The 12,357-nt window shown below is 35.2% G+C and overlaps 1 protein-coding gene across 1 annotated transcript; it reads right to left on the bottom strand.

Moving 5' to 3' along the window:
• Positions 1 to 6,463: 6,463 nt before the first annotated feature.
• On the bottom strand, positions 6,464 to 7,536 carry LOC115982371 (photosystem II core complex proteins psbY, chloroplastic). Its single transcript, XM_031104948.1, has one exon. It carries the CDS (start codon positions 7,308 to 7,310, stop codon positions 6,702 to 6,704), a length of 609 nt encoding a protein of 202 aa, XP_030960808.1. The 5' UTR covers positions 7,311 to 7,536; the 3' UTR covers positions 6,464 to 6,701.
• Positions 7,537 to 12,357: the final 4,821 nt, after the last annotated feature.

A 12,357-nucleotide genomic window follows, 5' to 3' on the forward strand; every position in this document is an offset into this window, starting at 1 on the left:
GGTTTGCATCAAATATGCTTCCACTACTCCTCCCACCCCACCCCCCCCCCCCCCCCCCCCCCAAAAAAAAAAAAAAAAAGAGATAAATGCATGTCCAATAATAATGCGCTCCATGCGTACCAACTGGATAAAATAATGAGTAGAGTGGCGGCTGGTGTACACTACAAGTCAAACGTAGATCTCATCAATTTATTTTAAGGTTTAAAATCGAATAAAGTTTATGGGTCGGTTTCAGCAAAGTTTCCGTATGATGTCTATGTATATCTTGAAATGGTGGAAATGAGGAGGTTTTATCACCAAAAACTAAACCCTAAGGGTTGATAGTGGTCATGCTGGCCAATTGAGAGCTGACAAGCATTGAGTCATAAATGGAATCGAGTGATTTTGTTGGGTCCCAAATAATATTACTATAAATATTAGTGATCCAAAATAACAAGCACACACAAGAATACAAATATTTACGTGGAAAATTCTTTCTTCTTGAAGAGAAAAACCAAGAAACAAACTCCGAATCAATTCATTACTATCAAATTAGTTACAATAATTCTTGAGTATGTCTCATAGTTAAAAAAAATATATCTCTTTTTTTTTTTTTTTGCTCATACACACACTAATTATCTCTCTCAAATGTGGCAACACTTTTCTATCTCCTTTCTATTTTCTTCTACATGCACAACTCTCTTTCTTGGCTGTCTTCTTTCTCTAAGTGGCTCCCTCTTGGCTACTTTCTTTTCTCTTGTGTGGCTTCCTTTTTCTCATTTTTCTTCAACATGTGGCACACTCTTTCTTTTTCTTTTGAAATACACACACCTCCTAAAACCTAATAAACCATGTCTTTATATAGTACACACATAGCCACCTACAACTACTAATCCTTATTGAACAAGGATTCTCACAAGTATTAATTATCAAACACAACTCCTACTCAAACACGAATTGGAACTCATTTGGTCTCCTATTTCTAATAGGAGTTTTCCACTACATGGCTCTCCTGCCACAAAATTGAGCTAGACCCACAAAAATCTCCCTCTCCAGCCCATTGAGGAAGGAGATCTTCAATCTAGCTCTTTAATTCGAATCCATGTCAGTCAAGACGACTTTCAGCTTGACCTTCTTCACTATCTTCATCAGCATTGAGAACACCTCATCAGCATCAATCCTTTTCATTCTCAAACAATTAATCTCATCTTGGATATCCTTAATCCAATCTCTTAGCTCCCCTTCATCAGAAACCCAATTATTCTTGAAGCTAACAGTTTGATATTCTCCAGTAGTCCTCTTCTTACGAGGTTCAACAATCTCTAGTGAAGGATATTGCTCCCCTTGCTCAAGACCTCTAGGATCTTTTACTTCATCATCATCTCATGTAACCTTAACATCTTCATATTCTTCATCACCTACCACTTCCTCTTCTGAAGCACTATCGAAAAATGAGAATTTCACCCTTTTGGTATCAACACCATTAATCCCAACTCTCATCTTTAGAGTCTTCTCAAAATCTTTAATATCATCGAACTTCTTCTTATAGATCTTCACATGAGTCCTGTACATACCGCAACAAGCATGCCCTTTTGCAACAATCAATCTTCCCTTAGTAAGTTTCTACCTTCCATTAACAAGGTGATTACAATAACCCGCTTGATCCATAACCAATGTAGAAAACACATTCATCCTTAAATTTGGAACATGTCACACATCCTTCAACCTTATGGTGCTACCAACATTTGTTTTGATGCACACATCACAAATTCCCACAATTTTCGAATAACTAGAATTACCCATCTTCACGGTACCAAAGTCCCCTGCTTTGTACGTGATAAACAACCCTTTCCTAGGGATAACATGGTAAGAAGCTACAGAATCAACAACCCACTCAATATTATTATTAGCAACATGCTCACACTTTTGTTCCTCAACAGAGAGCACCACAACATTCTCAGCAATCATAGTAGCTATAGTATTTTTCTCATTATCATTCTTATCATCTTTACCTTCAATTTGTTCTTTATTCCAATGCCAACAATCTTTTCTTATGTGGCACTTTTTCCCACAATAGAAGCATTCTCTAGTTTTTTTAAAGTAAGATTTATCTCTTAATTGTGACCTACTATTGAATTTTCGATCATTAGGTCCTATGCTTCTACCTCTGCTCTTGTTCTCCGTGACAAAAGCTTGATCTTGTTCATTGTCTATATTCGCATCTCTCCTGCAAACCTCTAACTTAAAATCAAATCTCGAATATCATCATATTTGAGTTTGTTTTTCCTTGCAGAATTACTCGTTGCCATTCTCATGGCTTTCCAACTGTTTGGTAAAGAAGCCAAAAGAATCAATGCACGAACGTCATCATCAAATTTAATTTCCACCGAGGATAATTGATTTGTGATTATATTGAACTCATTCAAATGCTGCGCTACAAAAGTGCCTTCTGCCTTCTTCAGATTAAATAACTTCTTCATCAGATGCACCTTATTGTTAGTTGATGGTTTTTCACACATGCTAGACAAAGCCTTCATTAAATCTACTATGGTCTTTTCTTTCACAACATTTTGCTGCACAAATGATCTTGATAGAGTTAACCGAATAACTCCCAATACTTGTCTATCAAGAAGGTTCCAGTCTTCATCATTCATAGTTTCAGGTTTTTTCCCCAAAAGTGGCAAATGCAATTTCTTCCCACAAAGATAATCTTCAATTTACATCCTCTAATACCCAAAGTCTGTTCCATCAAACTTTTCAATTCCTGAAGCCTTGCCTTATTCTCTGGCCATTGCTTCCACTGAAACCTGGCTCTGATACCACTTGTTGGGTTCCAAATAATATTATCACAAATATTTGTAATCCAAAATAGCAATCTAACACAAGAACACAAATATTTACATGGAAAATCCTTTCTTCTTGAAGGAAAAAACCACAGGACAAACTCCAAATCAATTCACTATTATCAAATCAATTACAATAATTCTTGAGTATGTCTCATAGCTAAAAAAAATCTCTCTTATTTTTCTTTACTCTCACACACACTAACTATCTCTCTTAAAGGCAACAACACTTTACTCTCTCCTTTCTATTTTTCTTCTCCACGCATAGCTCTTTCTCTTGACTGTCTTCTTTCTCTAAGCGGCTCCCTCTTAGTTGCTCTCTCTTTTCTCTTGTGCGGCTTCCTCTTTCTCTGTTTTCTTCAAAATGCGATACACTCTTTCTTTTTTCTTCTGAAATACACACACCTTCTAAAACCTAATAAACTATGTCTTTATATAGTACACGCATAGCCACCTACAACTTCTAATCCTTATTGAACAAGGATTCTCACAAGTATCAATTATTAAACACAAATCCTACTTAAACATGAATTGGAACTCATGTGGTCTCCTATTTCTAATCGGAGTTTTCCACTACATGGCTCTCTTGCCACAAAATCGAGCTGGACCCACAAAAATTTTAGGGTTATTGTCTATCTAAGTGGTGTATGCCACTCAATCATTGGCTTACACAAGTAATGACCGATGTATGCTAAATTTGTCCAAGATTTGCATTTGATTTTGGAACGTGTTTGGAACTTGCATTTTTATTTTTGGCCTATTGGACTTGATACACAATGTTAACCATTTTTGTAGGAGATTGGGCTTCTTTCATCATCAGGATTAATTAGGGACCACGAGTATAGGCCAAAATGTAATGAGGTTTTTATAGTTGTGAACATTGTTAGAAATATATTATCCTAATGTAATAGGCTCAAGCCTACCTACTATGTGTGCAAGACATGTCTCCTACATGTACTAGTAGTCTAGGGTTTAGCCTCTTATATATATTCACGTTATAGTTCATTGTAACACATGCTTTGTAGTACACTCTTACATTATAAAGATGTAGTCCTTAAGGGTTTCCTTTATGGACATAGTCTGACAAGGCTAAATCATGTAACCCTCATGTTCTCATCTTCCTATTCTATGCTTCATCTTCCACATCTACTCTAGCATATACAACATGATATACAAATCAATGCTAATATTTAACAAACATTAACAAGGATAAAGTGAAAAATCAACAAAAGATGTGGAAAAAAAATGGTGAGTGCTATGACATAATTAAAGAAAGATTTAGTGGCTTTTGTTGGAATGATTCTTTAAATATGTGGACAGTTGAACCAGAATTTTGAGAGCCACTCATAACAGTAAATTACCATATTTTTGTGAGTTTTATTTTATGTTACATAATTGTATAGTTGCTTAGATGTTACTAATCATTAATTGTATTATTTTTCTCTATTTGTACTAGCCTAAACTTGTGGCCAAGTGAATGTCAACACATATTCCAAACTACATTAAGATGACACAACTCTGGGTTAAAGATAAAGCAATAGGTGATCATGCTAAAACTTCCAATGAGAAACGTGCAAGGTATGCTACTTTGAGCACTATTGATGACATTGATATAATGGTATCTCAAACTCAAAATAGAGTTTCTTTGGAGGACTTTGAAGTAAAAGAAGATTATCAATGAGGTTAGCTGAAATTAATGTCATACATTCTTGAGTGTCATTGCAAGATACAATTTCTCCTACAAGCAAGAAAAGAAGAGTGTCAGAAGATGATGAACATGATCGTTCATTTGATAATATATCAATGGCAATTGATAGGGTTGATAGTGTGACTGAAGTTATGACAAAGTTCTTTTCAAAGATATCTGGAGCAGAAGTTTATGCAACTTTGGAGGCACTAGACCTTGAACCAATTTTGGAAACGGCTGCCTACATATTTTTTTATGGATAATCAAATGTATAAGTGTACGCTTTTCGGTTGCTCAGTTCTTAGGTGCAAAGATCTCCTATTGAAGTTGATGTCGAGGTATATGTGTGAATTTTCTTGGAAAACTTTGGATATGTGTTATTTGATTATTATGTTTTCTTTTGACAACGACTCATTAGAGGAGTTTTGTTTACCATGCTAGACCTTTAAAAAAGTTTGTTTTCTTTTCACAATGTTTATTTTGTTGACAAAATATGTGATGCATGAATTACTCTACGACATAGCAAGATATATATCTACACAGTTTGATTTTTCATGTGGTAGCTATTGTAATACCGTGACATACAAAAAATAAATATAATTGGACTAACCCACAACCAAAAACGTTTTTTTTTTTAAAAAAAAAATTTTTAAATGTGGTTTGTGTCTATATATATTCATGCCAATTTAAATCCAGTGGACTGAATGAGTTGTTTGGATCATGATACTGTGTGGTATTTTTTTTTACTTGAATGTTAGAAAACTATACTAATATAAAGGAGGTATACATTTGTATCACGAAACTCTTGAGGTGCGATAACTCTAACCTTGAATGCTTCTTGGGAAACAAACACACACACACACAAGAGAAAGAGAAAGGGGTTCTAAACTAGAATCATTTTACTTTTTCATGAAATGAGGGGTTTAATAATAATGTTTTTGTAGAATAATTATGTTACATTCCTTATAAGTTTCTCTCATATAAGGTTATTTTCTTTCCATTCTTTTATTTTAAAACATCCAAACAAAATTATTTAATTCAATTTCATTCTTCTTCTCTCTTTTTTTCCCATTTCTTTCCCTTCTGTAATGATTACTCATTCCATTTCAATTGGACCTCAAGAAAGGAAGTAATATTATTTTTTCCAAGGACAATTTAATTTAATTTAACTATTGTATTTAAATTTGATTAAAGAACCTAAAATACTGCATGCACCGACCTGAGGCATTATTCTTAAGTTTTGCCTGGTAGAGAACGTGGCAATCCCTAGAGATCAGTTGTATTATATTTCTATCCCAGTGGCAGTAAGCTGTATATGATCTTAGTTGAACCAGTAATTTTTTTTTTTTATTAATATTTTGGACTTTATTACTCCAAATTAAAGAATTAGATATTAGAATCCACCCAATAAAAGTAAAACCCAACTTGACTTAAGCTTGTTCCAGCTCCAATCAAGGCCCAATAACCATTTTTTGTTAGTCTTTTTTTTGAAAGCCCAATTCTGGCCAGATTCAAGATCGGCATTTCGGACTTCTCCTTATTGTTGTGTACATGGGCCTAATAATTCACCTAAAATTGGTGGACAAGGAATGATCTGGATGAACTTCTGTTAACATAGGGAGCATGAGTATGAGTAACTTCTTTTCTTTTTCTGGGTGAACAACGTGAAAATTTTACTGTGAAATCTGCAAACTGAGCATGTTTTCCTTCATAAATACGTAGGGTGTTCCATGGAAGGGATTGACCAAGTTGTTTAATTTGGCACCGATACAAATAAAATTTCACAAACACAAATTTAAAATTTTTTTTTTTTTCCCCTGAATCATACACACAAAAACACATGGCTCCTCTATGTCAAGTAAATAAAATGGTTAGCAATTGTCACCTCATGTTCATGGTTACTTGTCTAGGGTTTCTGGCAGCTCATATGAGACACCAAAAGTAAACTTGAAAATTATACAGAAAATAATATGTAGTAGTTTTTAATTGCTTTAGGCTTATGAGCTACATATACAGTAGATCTACTAACACAAGCGAAAAATCAAAACCCATTAGGGTTATGACAGAAATATCATCTCAGCACTTTCAAACCATCCGAATAATAAGGAAAAAAAGTTCATTGACAACATATAAGGAACAATTACAAGTTACTTTTGTGCCATTTACTCCCACAAAATCCTTATTATAAAAACTCACTCAGACCTCATCCTGTTGATCTGGTTCAAGGCTGGTTGCAGAATATTGTAGAGGACCCAACCAATAGCTGGAGCAACAACAATCAGAAGAAGCTGTCCCCTGTTATCACTAGAGGAGGCATCAGCAGCGATGGTAGCAAATTCACTAGCTGATGCATGGGGTGCTGACATGAACCCTGATGCAGCCAAACCTCCGAGCCCAAGCCCAATGATCACTCCCTTGATGCTACGCATACGGTTTATTTGGTTAAGAGCTGGTTGGAGAATGTTGAAGAGGACCCAAGCTATGGCTGGAATAATGGGAAGCAACAGTGCTATGCCACGGTTGTCACCTTCAGCTATCTCAGCAATTTGTTGGGCAGCTAAGGCTGCATCACAAGAGCTCAAGGTTGAAAAGATGGCTCCAGCAATGGCAGTACCAGTTAGAGAAGTTGACAGGTTAAGATTTTCAACAGGTTTTGAGGAGGTAAGGCCCTTTGGGAGGTTGTGAATGGAGAGAAGGGAGATAGGCTTGGTGGTTGGCTTGATGGGGTTGAGCATTTTTGTGGAGCTGGTGCTCAAGCACTTGGCATTGAGCATGGCCATTGTGGTTATGGTTGCTGCCATTGGTGTTGATTTGCTTTTGTTGGTCTTAGTTTTCCTAACTTTAGGCAGTGGATAGATGGGAAGAGTGAAGGTTGTGAGAAGCTCAAAGATCAGAAGAAAAGTGGTGGGTTTCTGTAATTTGATGTAAGATGAAATTGGAATATAGATGGGAAAGCCAAGTTAGGATGTGAGGACCAATAGAGTTGTGCTTTCTAGATTCTTTCCTTATCCAAAGAGTCTGATTGGGGAGATATGGACCTTATATTTCATACCCTACCACATTTTCTTATCACTTGCCTGTTACTAAATTGTATGGGTATTGGATAGCTAAGGCCATGTGATGAGTTTTGACTCAGATGGATATGAGAGCCTATAATGATAATCTTGGTTATGTTAATCAATAATTATCTTATGTATAATGTTTATATATTAGATATATGCATCTTCCTCTTCTTACAATGCATACATTTCTTTTCAAAAAAAAAAAAAATACAATGCATACATTTTATACTAGTGTGAGACTCATATATTATGAAGATGCATGTATCTAATACATAAGATTTATTCTTCATGTTAATTTTGGTTCAACATAACACATTATCATTCTTGCTACAATTTGATAACTAACGTGTTGATTTGATTTTAAAAGTTGAAGGATTAAATAGACATAATTAATAATTAAAAATCAAATTAAGCTCTACCTAATAATTGGCAGACCAAATTTGTAATTTTTTACTTTTGCTAAGCAAATGACTTGACCAACAAATTTTTTTTTTTAATCGACGGTAAGAATTTGCACTTATGGCATCTATCTCATGTAATTACTCTTTATCATCATACTAAGATACCAATTAGTTTCTTTTTAGTGTACAGGAGATTCAAATCTAGGTTTTTTATTTAATGATAAGGAACTATATTAGTTGAACTAATTGAAACTTGTTGAGACCCATTTTAGCAAAGAAAGAAGAAAAGGGCCAATGGCAAGAAAAAGCCCAACAATATAACAAAGAGTGAAGAAAGAAGAATTAGCAAACTGAGAAAAAAAAAAAAAACCCATTAAACCCAAGTGGTAGGTATAATGATCTACAGACCTATAAAATAATAAAAAATGACCCAAAGAAAGCAAACAGGCTCAAGGGAGCCCAAAGAAAGATATAGTAAGTCCATGGGAATTATAAGAAATGGAAAGCAAGCAAAATGGGTCGGAGGAGTCCAAAGAAAGAAATTAGTAAATGAGGTTGGTGCAAATGCTAACAAACTCCCGAAAGTAAAGGATATAGTAATTGGGTCGGGGAAACCCAAAAGATGTAGCAAAGGCCCATGGGAATGTAAGAATGGAATGGGCCAAGGATGCCCAAAGGATTAAAGCGGGCCGAGGATGCCCAAAAGAATGATATGGGCCAAGGGAGCCTGTGAGAGACCGCGCCCCCGGCCCGTTTTTATGGAATATTGGGCCAAACCCATGTGAATGGGTGGAGTTGTGTTATTACCTCTCAAAATGAAAGTTCAACTAGTTTTATTTTTCTCTTTAGATTAAGGGTTTTACAATGGAGTCACTACTTATTTAATTATTGGGATAAATAAGAAAACCAAAATTGAAAAATTCCTCATTTTATTAAATTTCAATTGAATTTACATTGATCATAGGAAAATTACATGGTTTTGGTCCTAGATACAATCTAAGATAAAGTACATGGTTTTGTTTCCTAGTTACAATCTAAAAATCGAAAATTACATGAATAAGCATTTAATCTACTAACCCTTGATCTAAACTTGAAGGCTATGTTACAAGGTGGGAAGGTGTTAAGCACCCACCTTGCCCGGTGAAACCGATCTTCTAGACTATGATGGCCAACATTCATAACACATCATCCAATATGTTATCAATCAATTTGCATGCTAAATTTAATGTGTGTGCATGTGATAAACCCTAATTTAATTTATTAAGCATGATATTTGGATTGAAAAATAAACTCCAGTAAATGTGTGTGGATGATGATATCCTAGATTCAAGAATTTAAAAAAATTATTAAACAAACATCTTTTTCATGTTTTTTTATGTGGATTTAAGATCAAAACTAGTGTTATACATGAACATGTGATGAACAACCAAGAACATATGAAGAACACATAAGAACATTTAAGAACATTCAAACATATTCAAGAGAATTAAATAGTTACTATCATGCTTTAATCTTAAATTTTCATCATGGCAACACAAGTTAGGAAAAAAGATTATACCTTTATGCAAGATTCATATGGTGGAAGAGGAGACTCTTGGTAGAGGTCCTAAGGGTGGAGGAAAAGAAGAGTTAAGAGAGGAAGAGTAAGTCTCACTCAATATCTTGAGTCTCAGGAAAACCAAGATATGACAAAACTGCTCAATTTCACTAGAACTCAAGAGAGGGAAGAGAGAGGTTTTTTTGTGTGTCATGGAATGAAGGAGAGGGGGGTTTATATAGCAGTGGTGGAGGAAATATGAATGGAATGTCATTTAATGAAGGTTGAAAAAGAATCATGAACGTAGACCTCATTTTAGCTTTGGGGGAAATCCGGTGCATTAAATGGAAAGATTGGTGGGAGTGAGGAGCAAGCAAAGTTCGGTTTTCCCGTAGCTCCTATAACAACTTGTAGAGTCAATTTCAAAAAATCATATCTGACTCAATTCTGATCGGAATTATTTTATTCTTGTACTCAAATTGAAGCCCCAGATGTCTAGTTTTTGGGAAAATTAACTTCATTCATAGATTCAAAATATTTTGAGAGATATTGATGAAATAGTGAACAGAGGTCATTTGTTAGAAAATGGTTTCAGCACAATTAACATTAATAGGTCCCAAATTAGCTCCCAATTAACATTAAATGGCTCCAATCACTCTCATTTCAGACTTAATTGGTTTCAAATTTATCCTAATTAAAAGATAATTGCACAAATTACTCATTGAATAATTAATGTTTAACTATCTAGTTAATTCGGTGTATGCAACTCTACCATAAAATGTAGTCCTAACCAATCAAATTATGGCACATCATCGTTTTCAAATTGATTATACTTATAACCAATTGAAATCAATTGTTCATAATCACATATAATCGGACTCAATTTGTAATAATGCATCTTAGCCATTAAAACTTGATTTGATGATAACTTTCAATCTGATAGTCCGATTAGAGCTTATGACCAATTGATTTGATCGTTACAACATCAAGATCATTTTGATAAAATGAGATTAAGGATCTAATAACCATAGTCAAGATGCATATGCTCAAGGTGAAATTACCATTTTACCTTCCATGTAAGGTTAAATACAGGTTGCAAAATGGGGTGTCAACAGAATGCCCCTTATTGGCAGAGTTTGAAAAGCGAATGTCAATGTATGAAAGAGACACCTAACTTTGCAATTAGTATTTAACAATGGTGATTGCATGTAGATAAAAATGCAGATGGTCATGTTGTGGATCAAAATGTGGACCAAATCTCAGGGGAGATTGCCTACGTACCTCTTGGTGGGGGGATCAGGTCCAAATGTAGTTCATGCATGCAAATTTTTTTTTTTTTTTTTTTGAATGAGTACAAGACATGCTTACCTGAGGTCAAGAATATATGAAGATTCTAGTCATGTATTTCTGAGGACCAAAGATTCGGGATCCTGACTCACGTTTTTAAAGGACCTAGGATTTTTGGATCTTGGCTCATGTTTTCAGAGGACCAAGGGTTTTTTGGGCTTTGGCTCATGTTGTCAGAGGACCAAAGGTTCTAGATCCTGGCTCATGTTTTTAGAGGACCTAGGATTTTTGGATCTTGGCTCATGTTTTTCAGAGGACCAAGAGTTTTTTGGGCTTTGGCTCATGTTTTCGGAGGACCAAAGGTTCTAAATCCTGGCTCATGTTTTCAAAGGACCTAGGATTTTTGGATCTTGGCTCATGCATTTCAGAGGACCAAGGGTTTTTTTGGCTTTGGCTCATGTTTTCAGAGGACCAAAGGTTCTAGATCCTTACTCATGTTTTCAGAGGAACTACGATTTTTGGATCTTGGCTCATGTTTTTTAGAGGACCAAGGGTTTTTTGGGCTTTGACTCATGTTTTCAGAGGACCAAAGGTCCTGGATCTTGGCTCATGTTTTCAGAGGACCTAGGATTTTTGGATCTTTGCTCATGTTTTTCAGAGGACCAAGGGTTTTTTGGGCTTTGGCTCATGTTTTTAGAGGACCAAAGGTTCTGGATCCTAGCTCATGTTTTCAGAGGACTTGATGGATTTGAAATTTGGACGTGCTTCCTAGAGGTCCGATGGATTTGAAATTTGGACGTGCTTCCCAGAGGTCCAATGGATTTGAAATTTGGACGTGCTTCCCAGAGTTCCGATGGATTTGAAATTTGGACGTGCTTCCCAGAGTTCCGATGGATTTGAAATTTGGACGTGCTTCCCAGAGGTCCATTGAAATTGAATTTGGACGTGCTTCCTAGAGGTCCATTGAAATTGAATTTTAGACGTGCTTCCTAGAAGTCCGATGGTTTGAAGTTTGGACGTGCTTCCCAGAGGTCCAATGGATTTGAAGTTTGGATATTATTCATGCCAATGTGTATGGGTCTTGTACCTTAGTTCCTGCAAAATAAATATTTCCAATTAATACTAGAGCTATTCATTGAAAATAACTGGACATACCAGGCCAATGCCCCTAGTTTGGGACATCATGCATGCTTTGATGAATGCTGACTGTGGATAGCTAACTTGATGTTGTGACCACATGAGAATATGGAAGGAGATCACAATCTGCCATTTGTTCTAGAGATCTTTTATTTGAAGCTATGCTCAAGAGATTTATCCTTTGAAGCTTTGACTCTAGAGATTTTTCCATTGAAGTTTTCAAAATTTTTAATGAAGATTTGTTCATTGGAGATTTTTCCTTGAAAAATTGAGATTTTTTTTTTTGAAGAGTTATCTTGAAGATTTATCCTTTAAACATTTGAAAAAAAAATTAAAAAAAGATTTATTCATGGAGATTTTTCTTTTGAAATATGGAGATTTTTCCTTGAAGATTCATTCTGGAGATTTTTCCATTGCAATTTTG

The sequence above is a fragment of the Quercus lobata genome, chromosome 3 (assembly GCF_001633185.2).
Source record: "Quercus lobata isolate SW786 chromosome 3, ValleyOak3.0 Primary Assembly, whole genome shotgun sequence".
Classification (NCBI taxonomy): domain Eukaryota; kingdom Viridiplantae; phylum Streptophyta; class Magnoliopsida; order Fagales; family Fagaceae; genus Quercus; species Quercus lobata.

Coding starts and splice junctions, on each gene's coding strand:
- LOC115982371 (XM_031104948.1), bottom strand. CDS start 7,310: ATGGCAGCAACCATAACCACAATGGCCATGCTCAATGCCAAGTGCTTG.